The sequence below is a fragment of the Xenopus laevis genome, chromosome 1S (assembly GCF_017654675.1).
Source record: "Xenopus laevis strain J_2021 chromosome 1S, Xenopus_laevis_v10.1, whole genome shotgun sequence".
Taxonomy (NCBI): Eukaryota; Metazoa; Chordata; class Amphibia; order Anura; family Pipidae; genus Xenopus; species Xenopus laevis.
This window is the reverse complement of record NC_054372.1, coordinates 360,835-383,127: the sequence shown is the minus strand read 5'-3', so window position 1 is coordinate 383,127 and position 22,293 is coordinate 360,835. Positions and strand designations below refer to the sequence as shown.

General features: G+C 44.8%; 2 protein-coding genes across 2 annotated transcripts; both read right to left on the bottom strand.

Annotated features, from left to right (window-relative positions):
* Positions 1-490: 490 nt before the first annotated feature.
* On the bottom strand, positions 491-16,533 carry rtkn.S (rhotekin S homeolog). Its single transcript, XM_041579311.1, is given in 13 exon segments — positions 491-1,580; positions 4,714-4,818; positions 4,944-5,109; positions 5,191-5,316; positions 5,919-6,025; positions 6,706-6,800; positions 6,896-7,120; positions 7,534-7,651; positions 10,849-10,902; positions 11,072-11,133; positions 12,657-12,856; positions 16,022-16,045; positions 16,048-16,533. Coding segments are annotated over 13 exon segments (1,764 nt in total). The 5' UTR covers positions 16,096-16,533; the 3' UTR covers positions 491-1,146.
* LOC121399254 lies at positions 12,867-14,210 on the bottom strand. Its single transcript, XM_041579312.1, has 2 exons — positions 13,957-14,210; positions 12,867-13,867 (listed from the first exon to the last, which is right to left on the bottom strand). The coding sequence occupies exons 1-2, from the start codon at positions 14,113-14,115 to the stop codon at positions 12,908-12,910; spliced, it is 1,119 nt and encodes a 372-aa protein (XP_041435246.1). The 5' UTR covers positions 14,116-14,210; the 3' UTR covers positions 12,867-12,907.
* Positions 16,534-22,293: the final 5,760 nt, after the last annotated feature.

Below are 22,293 nucleotides of genomic sequence, written 5' to 3'. Positions count from 1 at the left end.
GTTGGCTCCTCAACAACCTGTGCCATAAAATTGTCATGTAACAGTTTATAAACTTGTTCCCATTAACTGATCTGGCAGTACAGTTGCTCCAGTCAATATCTGGCTAATTAAAATCCCCCATTATCATTACTTTACCTAAACTAGCAGCCTTTTCTATTTGCATCAGGAGCTGCGCCTCCTCCTCGTCACTCACATTAGGGGGTCTATAGCGACGCCTACAATTAATTTACTGGACAATGAGTGAAAAAGTTCACCCATAAAGTTTCAGCCAATCACTTCCCCCAATCATTTCTCCCTTTATATTGGCTTTTAGATTCTGCTGAACAAACAAACAGACAGAACCTCCTCCTTTTCTATTCCCCCCCTGTCCCTCCCATACAAAGTAAAGCCCGCCATATATACTGTCCAGTCATGTGACTCATAACTCAAACTCCCGTCAGCTCCCAGCATGCCTTCTGGTCCCAATGAGTTGGGGGGCAGATGGAAGGAATGAAATAGATACAGAGATATTTTATTGCCATTAGAATCCTGTTAGTAGATATTTGGTACAGGCGATTGCTTTGTCCCATCTCGGGGCCCATCATTGGCTTTGGCACAAGACAAGGACCCCTCTGCCTATCTCAGGCAAGCAGGGGGCCAATATCAGGTCACATGGTCTAGAAATGGCAACAGAAAGGCTATAGTGGGGGGGGCATTCCATAATGGGAGGGCCACTGCTGGGCATATATGTAAAGCATAGAGAAGGGGGGGCATGGGCCTCACTCATTTCTCTCACCCTACTGGGGAAGGCGGTTATCAAATATGTATCCAATCAAATTGGACCCCATGTCCTATACTTCCCCTTTGTGTCACTCTGTTGTGGGAGGGGCAGACCCCATGTCCCATACATGGTTGGCCAGGTTGCTCCCATCATCCTGCAATGGGAGTGGCAAACTTGGGACTTCCCACTTTAGCTTTGCCACCCTGCAGTGGGAGGAGTTTGTGCTTGGACTATTTGTGCTTATATGAAGACATATTAAATCTATTGGCCCTGCACATCAAGTCGGGTTAAGGAACATTAATCCTTGGGGAGCCCGTATTGGCACTTGTGCAGGTCAGACAGGCTAATGGGAGGAGTCTGAATGAGTTTCCACCCCAGAGGAACAGTTACACTTGACTCTGTAGCCAGTTGCGAGGGTCCAGCCTATTTTTTAGATTCCTGGCACTCATGCGGCTCTGGGCCCCCCGCTCAGATTCTGGGGTGCTGCTGCCACTGCTGTTAGAGCCCCGTGGCCCTGGGGATGGACTGACTGGTCTGGGGGCCTGTGAACTCCTGCATGGGGTCTTCTGCCCCTCACAGCTCCTCAATGCCCGGCTCTTTAGAGAAGTCAGTTTGGCATCCAGAGAGTGTGTCCGTGGGCGAGTCCTGGTGGGTCTGCTTGGGGGGCTGTCACAATCTGAGGATGAGGAGTAGGAAGGAAGGGCAGAACTTGGGCTGGGGAACAGGGACGTCCAGGGTGTGGGGTCTAGGCCCCTCTGCAGTTCAAACTCTTTCATTCTTTGGGACAGAAGATCAGGAATTGGGCCAAGGCCTTCAATAGCTGCATGAGGAAAAGAACCCAGAGTTATGGACTGGTATAGCCACCCATCTCCTTCCCTCATGGCTCTCAAGCTCTCTGTGCCAACCCAGCATTTCAGAGCTCCCTCCTCTCACCCTGGAAGAGTTCACTGTGCCACCTTGTTAGGGCAGATTTATCTGTGCCACTATATAAAGGAGTACAGTCTCCTGTGGCACACTAGCAGGGCACATTCCCCTGAGTCAGCCTGGCAGGGCAGTGTTCTCTATGCCAACCTGCTAGGTCACAGCTCCCCTCCTGTCACCCTGGAAGAGTTATCCATGTTTCTTGTGTTACCCTGATAGAGCATAGTTCATTGTGCCACCCTGGGAGGGCAGAATTATTCCTGCCACCCTGCTGGAGCATCAGTCTCTGTGCCACCCTGTTAGAACAAGGTTCTCTGTGCCACCCTGAGAGAATGTTATGGCACACTGGCAGGGTTCTATGCTGACTGAACTGAGTGTCTGGCACAGAAATCCCTGCAGAGGGGGCATCACATTCATACACAGGCTGTGGTGCCAGGGGCTGGCGCTGGGATTACAAACCTTTCACTGTAATAAGAGGAGAGTAGGGAGCGGATCTCATCTGACAGCGCATTATCCTGCAGCAGGAGCCCCTCAACACAGGAGGCGGGGGGCACAGACACTGCTATGGGGGGGCAGGCAAAGAAAGTGAGGGCAAAGCAGAGCCGGTGCACAGGAGAGAAGGAGGGCATCATGAGAGGGAATTCACAGGGGAGACGGGTCATACATAGGGGTATAATGCCCAGGACAAGGGATCAATCGCAATGGAGAAGGGGAGCAGGGACGGTGCATGGAAAGGAGCCAAACAAGAGGAAGACAGAGATGCAACACAGGGGGTATGGGGTACAAGCAAAAAGGAGTAAGTTGAAATTTGAGAAAAATGTGGGTACAATGGGGCGATGCACAGCAGACACAGAAGGGCAGAATAGGGGTGCAATGGACACCAGAAAAGGAATACAATGGAGCAATGCACAGCATAGACAGAAGTGCAGAATAGGGGTGCAAATGATTAGCAAAATTGGGGTACAAAGGGGTTATGCACACCATTGCAGGGTGCAAAAGAGAAAGCCACAAGAGGGTGAAGAAGAAAGAAAAGAAAGTTAATGAGAATTTTGAAGAAAGTGAAAGAGTTAATCATAGTTTGTCATGTGACCTACACAACAATGTGAAATTGTATCAAATTAACCCTAATAAGTCAAAAAGTGGTTTAGGACAGAGAGTAATGACTTAGTGTGGCCTGGAGGAGAGAGTAATCATTTAGTACAGTCTGGATGAAAGTAACTGACTTGGGACAGTTTGGAGAAGAGAGTAATGAGAGAGTCTAGTGGAGGAGAGAGTACCAACTTACTTACTACAATGTGGAGGACACACTACTGACTTACTCACCATAATGTAGATATGCAAGTAATGAACACATGAGTACTGATAGTACGGTGTGGAGAAGAGAATACAGAACTAGTATAGTGTGAAGAAGAGGGTACAGGTTTAGTATAGGGAAGAGAAGAGAGTACAGGCTAAGTACAGTGTAGAGGGGAGATTAGTGTAGTGTGTAGGGGAGAGTACAGACATCGTATAATGCGTAAAGGGAGAATACTTGACTTAGTATAATGCGTAAGGGAGAGTACAGACTTAATATAGTGCATAAGGGAGAATACTAGACTTAGTATAGTGTGGAGGAGAGAGTACAAACAGTTCAGTGTGCAGGGGAGAGTACAGGCATAGTACAGGGTTTTGGGGAGAATACTTGACTTAGCATAGCGCATAAGGGAGAATACTTGACTTAGTATAGTGTAGAGGAGAGAGTACACACAGTTCAGTGTTCTACCTCAACAACATTCTACGCTCTAACGTTCAACACTAACATGTTCTACCTCACAATCTTCTACACTCTAACGTTCAACACTAAAATGTTCTACCTCCCAATCTTCTACACTCTAACGTTCAACACTAAAATGTTCTACCACACAATTTTCTACACTCTAAAGTTCAACACTAACGTTCTACCTCACAATCTTCTACACTCTAACATTCAACACTAACATGTTCTACCTCACAATCTTCTACACTCTAACGTTTAACACTAACATATTCCACCACACAACCTTCTACACTCTAACATTCAACACTAACATGTTCTACCTCACAATTTTCTACACGCTAACGTTCAACGCTAACATGTTCTACCTCACAATCTTCTACACTCTAAAGTTAGAAACTAATGTTCTAACTCACAACCTTCTACACTCTAACTTTCAGCACTGGCATGTTCAACCTCACAACCTTCTACACTCTAACATTCAATACTAACATGTTCTAACTCACAATCTTCTACACTCTAACGTTCAACACTAAAATGTTCTACCACACAATTTTCTACACTCTAAAGTTCAACACTAACGTTCTACCTCACAATCTTCTACACTCTAACGTTCAACACTAACATGTTCCACCACACAACCTTCTACATGCTAACGTTCAACGCTAACATGTTCTACCTCACAATCTTCTAGACTTTAAAGTTCAACACTAATGTTCTAACTCACAACCTTCTACACTTTAACGTTCAACACTTGCATATTCTACCTCAAAACCTTCTACACTCTAATGCTCAATATCTTCTGCCTCACCCTATCTTTTATCCTATTTTCCAACCCTGACATTTTCTAGCTCACCATCCTACTTATTCGCTTCCACTCCCAATACTTTTGAGTTCACCATTCTACTACATTCTTGCAAATCTGACATGTTCTACCTCTCCTGTTATATCTCAGCCTCCAACCCAGACATGTTCTAGCTCATCAACTGCATTCTAGCTTTTGATACAATAAAATAGAGGGATGCACTAGAATGTAACGTCCAACCCTGTTCTAGCTCATCAACTGCACTGCATTCTAGTTTCCAATGCTGGTCCATTCTGGTGCCCCATCCCACGTTGTTATAAGATACTAATACTACTTGGCACTCTACTTACTTATGTTCCGCTTTGCCTTGCCTTGGAACATTGTAGTTGGGTGATCTGGAATATTCTAGCTCCAATCTCTCAAAACCCTTGATTATTGTAAGAAGCCCCATTTCTCCCGCAATGTAACACTCACCCATCTCATGGTAGAGAGAGCGCTGCTTTGAGAGTGCAAGTGGGGTGCGCTTGGTTACAGGAGTTTCAATCTTCATCAGGTCGTCACAGCATTGTTTCCATTCACCTGCATAAAAACACCCAAGTCACACCACTGTGCTCCTTCCACGGCTCTGCCACACTGACTTGGCACATGTCCCACTCTACAGACCAACCACCCCATACAAGCTTCCCGTTCCACCGCCTCCTTACTCATGTCATAGAAGTGCTGCCAAAATGCCTCCATCCAGAGCCGCAGATCCTCTCTGCTCTCAGCCCTGAGCATTTGGGTCACCTCCTCACAGCCGTACTGGTTAGTAATGGACAGACTATGAACCTGACTTGGCCCATCACGATCTGAAGCCCTGATCCTGGTCTCCTGAAAGGAAAAAGGAAGCTCTGGTTCTGCAGGATGGACCAATGGTCCATGAGTACCAAAACACTTAGAGGAAGCTCTTACCTTACTAACAGAGATTGTGAGTTCTGGTTCTGATGCTGAATCCACTTTATTGCGCTGACGGAAACAGAGCAGTCGGCACCCACGTAGAACACAAAACTCCCGCTCCCAACTGTGCTGCTCCCGGGCCTAAAATGATGAGTGTTATATAGAGGGACAGCTCAGGAACATGGTGAGATGCACCACAGAGTGGACATTAATCACAATTGGGCAGAACATTCCACCATATTAGTAGACTTGCAGCAAAGGGCCCCCATATGGCCCCATTAATCAACTCATCAACTCCCTCTCACTCCTGGATCTTCCCACTGAGTGGGACATTCTTTAAAGGAGGATTGAGGGGCTAAATGTATGTATTTGACTGTATCTGTTCTTCTGCCATGTGCTCTGGGGGCAATGTACTTAATGATGGTCTTGGAATATGATGAAAGTCTCAGTTTATTCCCCCCCTATGGGTTTGAATCAGTTCTGAATTTAACCAGATTTGGTGCATCCCTGGACCTGCTCCGCCGCGACTATGATACATACGGGTTGTCCTGCACAAACAGAGTATTTGATACCGATTCTTTCAAAAGAAGAATGAAGAAGAATCGCCACTCATATGTAACCCGTCTCTTTCTTTCCCAATATTTTCCCAAACTGACATGTGTCTGAGTGACTCTAGGGCTGCCAGACCCATTCTATATATATAAATATCTCTGTATATATGGCCCTATATGGATAGACAGTACCTGTATCTGTAGGAAGCCCGACATCATCTCCTGGTTCATGCAGTCGGGCTGGGCAGTGAGACGACAACAAACGCTCCCATATAAAGGCAGCCAACCAGAGCTCTCCTCTGGAAAAAGGAAGAGAAGGAGAAGGTGGATGTTAGTCCACTTTAGGGGCACTCCATACACAAGGGACTGGATCCCAACTCCCAGTGCCAATCAACATGATTTTACCCACAATGCAGCATGTTTCTATGGAATTCTAGTGGGCACCCACAAAACAGTGAGTGCTTTAAACTGTGCCCCATAGTTTAGGGGTTATTCTAGAATGCCATTTGTAGCCATGTTTGATCCCAAGATCAAAGAGAAAGTGGTGAAAAAAAATCTGGCCCCTTCTACAACAGGGTGCACATTGTGGGAAATGAATTAAAAGGGACCCCCTGGTTTTCATATAGAAGAGTTAGACCGATTGGTGATATAGGGAAATCAAACAAGAGAAAAGTGCAGCACAATATTTTGCCTTATGCAGGTCCTGAACCTGGTGCCCATTGGGTCACGTAATTGGGGGATTCCCAATAATGAATTGCATTTATTATGTAGCTGCACCCTTGAGCCCCTTTGGTTCCGTACCTTGGGGAACCAAAGCCAAATAATGAGGTGCAGTTTTAGCTATACAAAGGTTCTGAAGACCAGTGCTTACTTCTAGGCTCTGCATTATTTTTACTGTTATTGGCCCCTGACTTCATCCCATTGTGGCCACCAGGTCACCCCTCTGCCCTTGATCAACAGCCAATCAAACTCCATTTACCTGTCCCACTAATGGTCAGATCATGGGTGCGGAACCCATCTTGTACGTCAGCAAGTGTCAGATGAGTGTGAGCCAAGAGCTGAAATTTGGGACCTCTGAAAGGAAAAAGAGGATCAGCATTTGCCTATATTTCTCCATACTCCCCCACATAAAAGGGAGCAGACTTAACCTGATACATAAAGGAACTCACTGCACACTAGGTGTTGTAAGTAAGACTGGTCCTCCTCCTCCATTGCTAAAGGGGCTCCCTTGAGTCCCATCCAAAGCAGCTCGGACACTGCGCCCAGACGACCGTCCAAGGGAACTACTCAGTTTGGTGGACAACCTTCTGGGGGTCCCTGAGAGAGAGAAATCTTCATCCACAGAGCAGCTGTATAACTGAAGGTGAAGGTCAAATCCAGGATCCACATCGGAGCTATAGAGACATCAAAAATGAGTTAGTACCTCAGCTCTACCTACAGCTCTACGTACCTGTCACCAGCAACCCAATTACAATAGAAAACCACAGGCTAATCTCAACCAATCACAGTCCAACGTTACAGCCCAGATGGCCCAATCAAACAAGCACAGTGCAGCGTTACAGCCCATGTGTCCCTATCAACCAATCGTAGCAGAGCGTTACAGCCCACATGCCCCTATCAACCTATCACAGAGCTATGTTAGAGCCCAAATGCCCCCTGATAGGGGCAATGTTGATGTGGAACCAGAGCAAATCTAATGGGAACCTGAGAGCAAGTTAAGCCCATATTTGGTCCATACACAGGTTCTATACCTACACTCACTCACTTCTCCTTGGTTTGACATTTAGATTTCAGATCTCATACTCACAATACAATGGGGTTCTCAAAGCAGATGTCGGTGGAAGTTCGGTCCACAAAAACCAGTTCTGTGTCCCAGACCTCCCCACGAAGCTGGAGCGCACAGAACACGGCACAGCGATGTAACTCTAGAGAGAATACTCCTTGGTTAATGACAGTACTAGACGTTGATAATGGGATCTAGAGAGAAAGCTCTTGGGATAGTGCCAATACAAGACATTTTTTTTTGAGTTAGTGCCAGACTAGACATTGTGATCTAAAGGGAAAGCTATTGGGTTAGTGCCAGGACAAGACATTGGGATCTAGAGAGAAAGCTCTTGGGTTATTGCCAGACTAGACATTGTGATCTAGAGGTAAATATATTGGGTTAGTGTCAGGACAAAATATTGGAATATAGAGAGAAAGCTTATGAGTTAGTGCCAGACTAGACATTGTGATCTAGAGAGAAAGCTCTTGGGTTAGTGCCAGACTAGACATTGTGATCTAGAGAGAAACTCTTGGGTTAGTGCCAGGACAATACACTGTGATCTAGAGAGAAAACTGTACAGTTATTGCCAGACTGGACATTGTGATCTAGAGAGAAAGCTCTTGGGTTAGTGCCAGACTAGACATTGTGATCTAGAGGTAAAGATATTGGGTTAGTGTCAGGACAATACATTGTGATCTAGAGAGAAAACTATTGGGTTAGTGCCAGACTGGACATTGTAATCTAGAGAGAAAGCTATTGGGTTAATGCCAGACTAGACATTGTGAACTAGAGAGAAAGCTCTTGGGTAAGTGCCAGGACAAGACATTGTGATCTAGAGAGAAAGCTCTGAGTTAGTGCCAGGACTAGACATTGGGATCTATAGATAAAGCTCTTGTGTTAGTGCCAGACTAGACATTGTGATCTAGAGAGAAAGCTCTTGGGGTAGTGCCAGACTAGACATTGTGATCTAGAGAGAAAGCTCTTGGGGTAGTGCCAGACTAGACATTGTGATCTAGAGGTAATTATATTAGGTTAGTGTCAGGACAAGACATTGTGATCTAGAGATAAAGCTCTTGTGTTTGTGCCAGTCTAGACATTGTGATCTAGAGAGAAAGCTCTTGGGTTAGTGCCAGACTAGACATTGTGATCTAGAGGTAAATATATTGGGTTAGTGTCAGGACAAGACATTGTGATCTAGAGATAAAGCTCTTGGGTTAGTGCCAGACTAGACATTGTGATCTAGAGAGAAACTCTTGGGTTAGTGCCAGGACAATACACTATGATCTAGAGAGAAAACTATTGTGTTAGTGCCAGAGTGGATATTGTGATCTAGAGAGAAAACTATTGGGTTAGTGCCAGACTAGACATTGTGATCTAGAGAGAAAGCTCTTGGGTAAGTGCCAGGTCAAGACATTGTGATCTAGAGAGAAAGCTCTTGGGTTAGTGCCAAACTAGACATTGTGATCTAGAGAGAAACTCTTGGGTTAGTGCCAGGACAATACACTGTGATCTCGAGAGAAAACGATTGGGTTACTGCCAGACTGGACATTGTGATCTAGAGAGAAAGCTTTTGGGTTAGTGCCAGGACAAGACATTGTGATCTAGAGATAAAGCTCTTGTGTTAGTGCCAGACTAGACATTGTGATCTAGAGGTAAATATATTGGGTTAGTGTCAGGACAAAACATTGGAATCTAGAGAGAAAGCTTATGAGTTAGTGCCAGACTAGACAGTGTGTTAGTGCCAGGACATGTCACAGGGGGAGATACAGAGGGAATGGGAGGCACAGGGGGAGATACAGAGGGAATGGGAGGCACAGGGGAGATACAGAGGGAATGGGAGGCACAGGGGGAGATACAGAGGGAATGGGAGGCACAGGGGGAGATACAGAGGGAATGGGAAGGCACAGGGGGAGATACAGAGGGAATGGGAGGCACAGGGGGAGATACAGAGGGAATGGGAGGCACAGGGGGAGATACAGAGGGAATGGGAAGCACAGGGGGAGATACAGAGGGAATGGGGAGGCACAGGGGGAGATACAGAGGGAATGGGAAGCACAGGGGGAGATACAGAGGGAATGGGAGGCACAGGGGGAGATACAGAGGGAATGGGAGGCACAGGGGAGATACAGAGGGAATGGGAGGCACAGGGGGAGATACAGAGGGGAATGGGAGGCACAGGGGAGATACAGAGGGAATGGGAGGCACAGGGGGAGATACAGAGGGAATGGGAGGCACAGGGGGAGATACAGAGGGAATGGGAGGCACAGGGGGAGATACAGAGGGAATGGGAGGCACAGGGGGGAGATACAGAGGGAATGGGAGGCACAGGGGGAGATACAGAGGGAATGGGAGGCACAGGGGGAGATACAGAGGGAATGGGAGGCACAGGGGGAGATACAGAGGGAATGGGAGGCACAGGGGGAGATACAGAGGGAATGGGAGGCACAGGGGGAGATACAGAGGGAATGGGAGGCACAGGGGGAGATACAGAGGGAATGGGAGGCACAGGGGGAGATACAGAGGGAATGGGAGGCACAGGGGAGATACAGAGGGAATGGGAGGCACAGGGGGAGATACAGAGGGAATGGGAGGCACAGGGGGAGATACAGAGGGAATGGGAGGCACAGGGGGAGATACAGAGGGAATGGGAGGCACAGGGGGAGATACAGAGGGAATGGGAGGCACAGGGGAGATACAGAGGGAATGGGAGGCACAGGGGGAGATACAGAGGGAATGGGAGGCACAGGGGGAGATACAGAGGGAATGGGAGGCACAGGGGGGAGATACAGAGGGAATGGGAGGCACAGGGGAGATACAGAGGGAATGGGAGGCACAGGGGAGATACAGAGGGAATGGGAGGCACAGGGGGAGATACAGAGGGAATGGGAGGCACAGGGGAGATACAGAGGGAATGGGAGGCACAGGGGGAGAACAGAGGGAATGGGAGGCACAGGGGGAGATACAGAGGGGAATGGGAGGCACAGGGGGAGATACAGAGGGAATGGGAGGCACAGGGGGGAGATACAGAGGGAATGGGAGGCACAGGGGGAGATACAGAGGGAATGGGAGGCACAGGGGGAGATACAGAGGGAATGGGAGGCACAGGGGGAGATACAGAGGGAATGGGAGGCACAGGGGGAGATACAGAGGGAATGGGAGGCACAGGGGGTGATACAGAGGGAATGGGAGCACAGGGGGAGATACAGAGGGAATGGGAGGCACAGGGGGAGATACAGAGGGAATGGGAGGCACAGGGGGGAGATACAGAGGGTGTAGAAGGGAGGGGTGAGGGAAGTGGAAGTGAGGAAGGAAATGACAGGGGAAACAGGAATTTCAGTAACAATTGTTACTATTTACCTCCTTTGTTTCTGAAATATTCACTATCTTTCCACATGAGGGGGATGCGCAGATCTGGGAGAGAACAAGTACAAAGTCACATACAAATGATTCCTCAGTAGGGAATAAAAGTCTCATGAGACGCTGTCAGTATATTCTCAAACTCAATAATAACAACTTCAATCCCATCCCCAAATCCTATTGCCTTCTTGCCCTGCCAAATGGCACCCAATGCCCCTCTCACCTGATACCGAAAGTTTCCCCTTGCAGGGCAGTCTGTCCTCTGTACCCCCCGACTCCACGGGCCTAAAAGACAAACACTGTTCACCCCATATTCAATATTACAGCCACAGGAATCCATTAGGGGGTACATTATCCATTATAATACATGAGTGATACTCAGAGTTCCCTGTATAACTCAGTCTGCAGCCTTGTGCCTTTATATGGTCATCCCTCAGTGACTTCTAATATCCTTATCATTTACAGTAGGGGGTACATTATCCCTTATAATACATGAGTGATACTCAGAGTTCCCTGTATAACTCAGCCTGCAGCCTTGTGTCTTTATATGGTCACAGAACAACCCCTCAGTGACTTCTAATATCCTTATCATTTACAGTAGGGGGTACATTATCCCTTATAATACATGAGTGATACTCAGAGTTCCCTGTATAACTCAGCCTGCAGCCTTGTGCCTTTATATGGTCACAGAACAACCCCTCAGTGACTTCTAATATCCTTATCATTTACAGTAGGGGGTACATTATCCCTTATAATACATGAGTGATACTCAGAGTTCCCTGTATAACTCAGCCTGCAGCCTTGTGCCTTTATATGGTCACAGAACAACCCCTCAGTGACTTCTAATATCCTTATCATTTACAGTAGGGGGTACATTATCCCTTATAATACATGAGTGATACTCAGAGTTCCCTGTATAACTCAGCCTGCAGCCTTGTGCCTTTATATGGTCACAGAACAACCCCTCAGTGACTTCTAATATCCTTATCATTTACAGTAGGGGGTACATTATCCCTTATAATACATGAGTGATACTCAGAGTTCCCTGTATAACTCAGCCTGCAGCCTTGTGTCTTTATATGGTCACAGAACAACCCCTCAGTGACTTCTAATATCCTTATCATTTACAGTAGGGGGTACATTATCCCTTATAATACATGAGTGATACTCAGAGTTCCCTGTATAACTCAGCCTGCAGCCTTGTGCCTTTATATGGTCACAGAACAACCCCTCAGTGACTTCTAATATCCTTATCATTTACAGTAGGGGGTACATTATCCTTATAATACATGAGTGATACTCAGAGTTCCCTGTATAACTCAGCCTGCAGCCTTGTGCCTTTATATGGTCACAGAACAACCCCTCAGTGACTTCTAATATCCTTATCATTTACAGTAGGGGGTACATTATCCCTTATAATACATGAGTGATACTCAGAGTTCCCTGTATAACTCAGCCTGCAGCCTTGTGCCTTTATATGGTCACAGAACAACCCCTCAGTGACTTCTAATATCCTTATCATTTACAGTAGGGGGTACATTATCCCTTATAATACATGAGTGATACTCAGAGTTCCCTGTATAACTCAGCCTGCAGCCTTGTGCCTTTATATGGTCACAGAACAACCCCTCAGTGACTTCTAATATCCTTATCATTTACAGTAGGGGGTACATTATCCCTTATAATACATGAGTGATACTCAGAGTTCCCTGTATAACTCAGCCTGCAGCCTTGTGTCTTTATATGGTCACAGAACAACCCCTCAGTGACTTCTAATATCCTTATCATTTACAGTAGGGGGTACATACCTGCGGGCATTGTGCTGCAGAACCTGCTCCTCCTTGCGGTGCTGGAGGTCAGACATATAAGTCATTATTCGGCTGTTACAGACCAGGAGACTCTTTGCTGCCTCTAGAGCCTGTTCCCTCTGAGTCGAGACCTCCAGCAGCTTCACTGCCCCCTCCCTCATGCGAACCTCATGGTCTATTCTCCTCTGTATGTCTGTGTCCTGCAGGGGAGAGGGGCAAATACATGAGGGCACTTGTATATAAGGAGGGTCCTACATGAGACTGTATATAAGGACTGTACATAAGACTGTATATAAGGACTGTACATGAGACTGTATATAAGGACTGTACATGAGACTGTATATAAGGACTGTACATGAGACTGTATATAAGGACTGTACATGAGACTGTATATAAGGACTGTACATGAGACTGTATATAAGGACTGTACATGAGACTGTATATAAGGACTGTACACGAGACTGTATATAAGGAGAACTGTACACGAGACTGTATATAAGGACTGTACATGAGACTGTATATAAGGACTGTACATGAGACTGTATATAAGGACTGTACATGAGACTGTATATAAGGACTGTACATGAGACTGTATATAAGGACTGTACATGAGACTGTATATAAGGACTGTACATGAGACTGTATATAAGGACTGTACATGAGACTGTATATAAGGAGAACTGTACACGAGACTGTATATAAGGACTGTACATGAGACTGTATATAAGGACTGTACATGAGACTGTATATAAGGACTGTACATAAGACTGTATATAAGGAGGACTGTACATGAGACTGTATATAAGGACTGTACATGAGACTGTATATAAGGACTGTACATGAGACTGTATATAAGGACTGTACATGAGACTGTATATAAGGACTGTACATGAGACTGTATATAAGGACTGTACATGAGACTGTATATAAGGACTGTACATGAGACTGTATATAAGGGACTGTACATGAGACTGTATATAAGGACTGTACATGAGACTGTATATAAGGACTGTACATGAGACTGTATATAAGGACTGTACATGAGACTGTATATAAGGACTGTACACGAGACTGTATATAAGGACTGTACATGAGACTGTATATAAGGACTGTACATGAGACTGTATATAAGGACTGTACATGAGACTGTATATAAGGACTGTACATGAGACTGTATATAAGGACTGTACATGAGACTGTATATAAGGACTGTACATGAACGTAAGGGGGACTGTTATATAAGGACTGTACATGAGACTGTATATAAGGACTGTACATGAGACTGTATATAAGGAGGGATGTACATGAGACTGTATATAAGGACTGTACACGAGACTGTATATAAGGACTGTACATAAGACTGTATATAAGGACTGTACATGAGACTGTATATAAGGACTGTACATGAGACTGTATATAAGGACTGTACATGAGACTGTATATAAGGAGGGATGTACATGAGACTGTATATAAGGACTGTACATGAGACTGTATATAAGGACTGTACATGAGACTGTATATAACAGAATACACCCTAAGCCCCAGCTGATATGTCCCGCCCCCTCATTTGGGGAAAGAACTCACAGTTCGGAGACCTCTCGGCTCCATGTCCCTCTGCTCAGCTCTCTGGGGGTCTCACTGTGCGTCACTGTGACACTGTCCTGTGTGTGTGACTTATTGTGGGTCTGTGTTGCACACGTGTGTAGAGTACAGCTGTGAGTGTGAGAGTGAGTGTGAGAGTGAGTGTGAGTGTGAGAGTGCGGAACATGCGGGGGGGGTTCGGAGGCCGTTGGTGCAGGGGGAGAAGCCGCAGTAGGAGAAGTGGGAGGAGGGAGAGGAGGGAGGGGGAGTCACTGCTGTTTGGACTAAACTATAAATATAACAGAGGGGGAGAAAGCGACAGCTGAGACACACTCCTGCCCCCCCCCCTCAACTGCTCTCTACTGAGTCTGCTCTGTCCACTATGTGTACTGACCCTACTGACCCCCCATTCCCCTACTGATCCCCCCATTCCCCTACTGATCCCCCCATTCCCCTACTGACCCCCCATCCCCCTACTGATTCCCCAATTCCCCTACTGTCCCCCCATTCCTTTACTCTTCACTCTAGCCATCAATAGCCTATATAAATGGTGCTTAGTGATGTCATCCATTGTAATTAGTGATGTCATTTCTGCCACGTGTCCTTCTGTTTTCCAACAGGGGGTACATTATTCACTATAAACCCCTCCCCTATAACAGCTGTGCCCCAATATAGCCCCCCTCCTGTAACTGCTATCCCTACATAAAGAGGCGTGGCAATTAAAGGGGAGGAGTTATGTAGATGAATAACTGTAAGAGGGTAATAAGAAGCAGATGAAGAAGGTAACAGAATGAAGTGGAAATCTTTTTGGCAAGAAAGGAGTTAACCCATGGGTTAGGCCACAGGGAGAGGGGCCCACCTACACATGAGGGGCCCCTGGAAATGTCAGAAGACAGAAGGGGGCACAGACACAAGGATCATTGTGTGACTGACATTATTCTCATAGCAGAGCTGCCCACGCACCATCACTGCCTCATCTACTGGGGCTCCTTCCATTTCTGCACCCCACACATTATACCCACAATCCTCTCTGTGTCATGTATTAAAATCACCCAGTCATTGGCCAACTTTTATGCTCTGCATACTTCTTTCAGAGTATGATCAGGGTCTCAACTACCACCAGAGTATGGTCAGAGCATCAGCTGCCTACAGCGTATGTCAGGGTCTCAACTGCCTACACAGTATGGTCAGAGTCTCAACTACCAGTAGAGTATGGTCAGGGTCTCAACTGCCTACACAGTATGTCAGGGTCTCAACTGCCTACAGAGTATAGTCAGAGTCTCAACTGCCTACACAGTATGTCAGGGTCTCAACTGCCTACACAGTATGTCAGGGTCTCAACTGCCTACAGAGTATGGTCAGAGTCTCAACTACCAGCAGAGTATGGTCAGGGTCTCAACTGCCTACACAGTATGCCAGGGTCTCAACTGCCTACAGAGTATGGTCAGAGTCTCAACTGCCTACAGAGTATGGTCAGAGTCTCAACTGCCTACAGAGTATGGTCAGAGTCTCAACTGCCTACAGAGTATGTCAGGGTCTCAACTGCCTACACAGTATGTCAGGGTCTCAACTGCCTACAGAGTATGGTCAGGGTCTCAACTGCCTACAGAGTATGGTCAGGGTCTCAACTACCTCTACACAGCAGGGAGGGTCTTTGCAGCCACTGGATTACAGACAGGGTCCCAGCAGCCTATAGGGTGAGATGGTTGGAGGTGAAACCGAGGAAGAGAAAGAAGGAAATGATGGGGCAGGCCCTTCCCACTACAGGGTGTATTGCAGGTTACCTGCAGACTGAGGGTGATCTGTCGGTTATATACATCATGTTCAGATCCTCTAAGATCCACAGTTTGTCCTCCATGTCTTCCCAGCATTCAGGGGGCACCAGACGCCAAGAGTCGCCCCTAGCAGTCAGTGTACCCCTTGTCTCTACCCCTCAACTGCCACATCCCAGCCTCCCTGTGTCTAACTTATACATGTTTCATCCCTCCATAATAGGAGCCTTTCCCCTCCCAACACCCCTAGAGTCTTCCCCATACACCAAACTGCTACACCCTATGGACACTGCCATGTCATGTGAATGGGGGGCACTCTATAGACAGCAGCCTATTCCTGATCATGTACTAGGCAGCATGGGGTTAAACAAAATGCTGCTATACAGGGAGAGCAGGGAGTTACAGAACATAAAATAGGGGTTGCTATATAAAAAGCAGGGAGTGTAGAGAAAAAGTGCAGGGAGTTACAGTACAATGAGCGATGCTCAGATATATTATATAGAGAAAGAGTGCAGGGAGTTACAGTACAATGAGCGATGCTCAGATATATTATATAGAGAAAGAGTGCAGGGAGTTACAGTACAGTGAGTGATGCTACAGATATATTATATAGAGAAAGAGTGCAGGGAGTTACAGTACAGTGAGTGATGCTACAGATATATTATATAGAGAAAGAGTGCAGGGAGTTACAGTACAGTGAGTGATGCTACAGATATATTATATAGAGAAAGAGTGCAGGGAGTTACAGTACAGTGAGTGATGCTACAGATATATTATATAGAGAAAGAGTGCAGGGAGTTACAGTACAGTGAGTGATGCTACAGATATATTATATAGAGAAAGAGTGCAGGGAGTTACAGTACAATGAGCAGTGCTACAGATATATTATATAGAGAAAGAGTGCAGGGACATACAGTACAGTGAGTGATGCTACAGATATATTATATAGAGAAAGAGTGCAGGGAGTTACAGTACAGTGAGTGATGCTACAGATATATTATATAGAGAAAGAGTGCAGGGAGTTACAGTACAATGAGCAGTGCTACAGATATATTATATAGAGAAAGAGTGCAGGGAGTTACAGTACAATGAGCAGTGCTACAGATATATTATATAGAAAAAGAGTGCAGGGACATACAGTACAGTGAGTGATGCTACAGATATATTATATAGAGAAAGAGTGCAGGGAGTTACAGTACAGTGAGTGATGCTACAGATATATTATATAGAGAAAGAGTGCAGGGAGTTACAGTACAGTGAGTGATGCTACAGATATATTATATAGAGAAAGAGTGCAGGGAGTTACAGTACAGTGAGTGATGCTACAGATATATTATATAGAGAAAGAGTGCAGGGAGTTACAGTACAATGAGCAGTGCTACAGATATATTATATAGAGAAAGAGTGCAGGGACATACAGTACAGTGAGTGATGCTACAGATATATTATATAGAGAAAGAGTGCAGGGAGTTACAGTACAGTGAGTGATGCTACAGATATATTATATAGAGAAAGAGTGCAGGGAGTTACAGTACAGTGAGTGATGCTACAGATATATTATATAGAGAAAGAGTGCAGGGAGTTACAGTACAATGAGCAGTGCTACAGATATATTATATAGAGAAAGAGTGCAGGGAGTTACAGTACAATGAGCAGTGCTACAGATATATTATATAGAGAAAGAGTGCAGGGAGTTACAGTACAATGAGCAGTGCTACAGATATATTATATAGAGAAAGAGTGCAGGGAGTTACAGTACAATGAGCAGTGCTACAGATATATTATATAGAAAAAGAGTGCAGGGAGTTACAGTACAATGAGCAGTGCTACAGATATATTATATAGAGAAAAAAGAAAAGGTTTGGGGCAGGGACAATACCAGTACAGTGAGTGATGCTACAGATATATTATATAGAGAAAGAGTGCAGGGGAGTTACAGTACAGTGAGTGATGCTACAGTATATTATATAGAGAAAGAGTGCAGGGAGTACAGTACAGTGAGTGATGCTACAGATATATTATATAGAGAGAAAGAGTGCAGGGAGTACAGTACAATGAGCAGTGCTACAGATATATTATATAGAGAAAGAGTGCAGGGAGTTACAGTACAATGAGCAGTGCTACAGATATATTATATAGAAAAAGAGTGCAGGGAGTTACAGTACAATGAGCAGTGCTACAGATATATTATATAGAAAAAGAGTGCAGGGAGTTACAGTACAATGACAGTGCTACAGATATATTATATAGAGAAAGAGTGCAGGGAGTTACAGTACAGTGAGTGATGCAGTACAGTACAGTGAGGTGATGCTACAGATATATTATATAGAGAAAGAAGTGCAGGGAGTTACAGTACAGTGAGTGATGCTACAGATATATTATATAGAGAAAGAGTGCAGGGAGTTACAGTACAGTGAGTGATGCTACAGATATATTATATAGAGAAAGAGTGCAGGGAGTTACAGTACAGTGAGTGATGCTACAGATATATTATATAGAGAAAGAGTGCAGGGAGTTACAGTACAGTGAGTGATGCTACAGATATATTATATAGAGAAAGAGTGCAGGGAGTTACAGTACAATGAGCAGTGCTACAGATATATTATATAGAGAAAGAGTGCAGGGAGTTACAGTACAGTGAGTGATGCTACAGATATATTATATAGAGAAAGAGTGCAGGGAGTTACAGTACAGTGACTGATGCTACAGATATATTATATAGAGAAAGAGTGCAGGGAGTTTACAGTACAGTGAGTGATGCTACAGATATATTATATAGAGAAAGAGTGCAGGGAGTTACAGTACAGTGAGTGATGCTACAGATATATTATATAGAGAAAGAGTGCAGGGAGTTACAGTACAGTGAGTGATGCTACAGATATATTATATAGAGAAAGAGTGCAGGGAGTTACAGTACAATGAGCAGTGCTACAGATATATTATATAGAGAAAGAGTGCAGGGAGTTACAGTACAATGAGCAGTGCTACAGATATATTATATAGAAAAAGAGTGCAGGGACATACAGTACAGTGAGTGATGCTACAGATATATTATATAGAGAAAGAGTGCAGGGAGTTACAGTACAGTGAGTGATGCTACAGATATATTATATAGAGAAAGAGTGCAGGGAGTTACAGTACAGTGAGTGATGCTACAGATATATTATATAGAGAAAGAGTGCAGGGAGTTACAGTACAGTGAGTGATGCTACAGATATATTATATAGAGAAAGAGTGCAGGGAGTTACAGTACAATGAGCAGTGCTACAGATATATTATATAGAGAAAGAGTGCAGGGAGTTACAGTACAATGAGCAGTGCTACAGATATATTATATAGAAAAAGAGTGCAGGGACATACAGTACAGTGAGTGATGCTACAGATATATTATATAGAGAAAGAGTGCAGGGAGTTACAGTACAGTGAGTGATGCTACAGATATATTATATAGAGAAAGAGTGCAGGGAGTTACAGTACAGTGAGTGATGCTACAGATATATTATATAGAGAAAGAGTGCAGGGAGTTACAGTACAGTGAGTGATGCTACAGATATATTATATAGAGAAAGAGTGCAGGGAGTTACAGTACAATGAGCAGTGCTACAGATATATTATATAGAGAAAGAGTGCAGGGACATACAGTACAGTGAGTGATGCTACAGATATATTATATAGAGAAAGAGTGCAGGGAGTTACAGTACAGTGAGTGATGCTACAGATATATTATATAGAGAAAGAGTGCAGGGAGTTACAGTACAGTGAGTGATGCTACAGATATATTATATAGAGAAAGAGTGCAGGGAGTTACAGTACAGTGAGTGATGCTACAGATATATTATATAGAGAAAGAGTGCAGGGAGTTACAGTACAGTGAGTGATGCTACAGATATATTATATAGAGAAAGAGTGCAGGGAGTTACAGTACAGTGAGTGATGCTACAGATATATTATATAGAGAAAGAGTGCAGGGAGTTACAGTACAGTGAGTGATGCTACAGATATATTATATAGAGAAAGAGTGGCAGGGAGTTACAGTGCAGTGAGTGATGCTACAGATATATTATATAGAGAAAGAGTGCAGGGAGTTACAGTACAGTGAGTGATGCTACAGATATATTATATAGAGAAAGAGTGCAGGGAGTTACAGTACAGTGAGTGATGCTACAGATATATTATATAGAGAAAGAGTGCAGGGAGTTACAGTACAGTGAGTGATGCTACAGATATATTATATAGAGAAAGAGTGCAGGGAGTTACAGTACAGTGAGTGATGCTACAGATATATTATATAGAGAAAGAGTGCAGGGAGTTACAGTACAGTGAGTGATGCTACAGATATATTATATAGAGAAAGAGTGCAGGGAGTTACAGTACAATGAGCAGTGCTACAGATATATTATATAGAGAAAGAGTGCAGGGAGTTACAGTACAATGAGCAGTGCTACAGATATATTATATAGAAAAAGAGTGCAGGGAGTTACAGTACAATGAGCAGTGCTACAGATATATTATATAGAGAAAGAGTGCAGGGAGTTACAGTACAGTGAGTGATGCTACAGATATATTATATAGAGAAAGAGTGCAGGGAGTTACAGTACAGTGAGTGATGCTACAGATATATTATATAGAGAAAGAGTGCAGGGAGTTACAGTACAGTGAGTGATGCTACAGATATATTATATAGAGAAAGAGTGCAGGGAGTTACAGTACAGTGAGTGATGCTACAGATATATTATATAGAGAAAGAGTGCAGGGAGTTACAGTACAGTGAGTGATGCTACAGATATATTATATAGAGAAAGAGTGCAGGGAGTTACAGTACAGTGAGTGATGCTACAGATATTTTATATAGAGAAAGAGTGCAGGGAGTTACAGTACAGTGAGTGATGCTACAGATATATTATATAGAGAAAGAGTGCAGGGAGTTACAGTACAATGAGCAGTGCTACAGATATATTATATAGAGAAAGAGTGCAGGGAGTTACAGTACACTGAGTGATGCTACAGATATATTATATAGAGAAAGAGTGCAGGGAGTTACAGTACAGTGAGTGATGCTACAGATATATTATATAGAGAAAGAGTGCAGGGAGTTACAGTACAGTGAGTGATGCTACAGATATATTATATAGAGAAAGAGTGCAGGGAGTTACAGTACAGTGAGTGATGCTACAGATATATTATATAGAGAAAGAGTGCAGGGAGTTACAGTACAGTGAGTGATGCTACAGATATATTATATAGAGAAAGAGTGCAGGGAGTTACAGTACAATGAGCAGTGCTACAGATATATTATATAGAGAAAGAGTGCAGGGAGTTACAGTACAGTGAGTGATGCTACAGATATATTATATAGAGAAAGAGTGCAGGGAGTTACAGTACAGTGAGTGATGCTACAGATATATTATATAGAGAAAGAGTGCAGGGAGTTACAGTACAGTGAGTGATGCTACAGATATATTATATAGAGAAAGAGTGCAGGGAGTTAGGGAAAGTTCAGTAAATGGGGTGCTCCCCTCTTGCCCCTGTACTTGCCCCAATAGCTAACACTCAGTCCTGCTGGGCTGTCAGTCAGTCCATGTCTCTGGCTGTTCCCGTCTCTTCCTCCCTTTTCCTTCCGCCCATTCCCTGGCCTTCCTCCTCCTCCTCCTCCTCCTCCTCCTCAATGAGTCCTATTTATTACAGCCGCCCTCCCCCCACCTCCTCCCTACTGGAAACTTCACTCTCACACCCTTCCCACTAGTCTCACTGGCCCCTTACTGACAGCATGTGTGGCCCCTTACTGACAGCATGTGTGGCCCCTTACTGACAGCATGTGTGGCCCCTTACTGACAGCATGTGTGGCCCCTTACTGACAGCATGTGTGGCCCCTTACTGACAGCATGTGTGGCCCCTTACTGACAGCATGTGTGGCCCCTTACTGACAGCATGTGTGGCCCCTTACTGACAGCATGTGTGGCCCCTTACTGACAGCATGTGTGGCCCCTTACTGACAGCATGTGTGGCCCCTTACTGACAGCATGTGTGGCCCCTTACTGACAGCATGTGTGGCCCCTTACTGACAGCATGTGTGGCCCCTTACTGACAGCATGTGTGGCCCCTTACTGAAGGCATGTGTGGCCCTTGATGAAACATGTCTGCCTCCACCCTGACCCCCATAGGAGGCACTTTGAAATCCTGTGAGAACGGTAACAACACCAGGCTAAAGGGGAAATAAACCTTTCCATTAGGTGTCTCTATAATGAGAGTGAGCTACAGCTTTTTGTGAGAAATCATTGGATTCT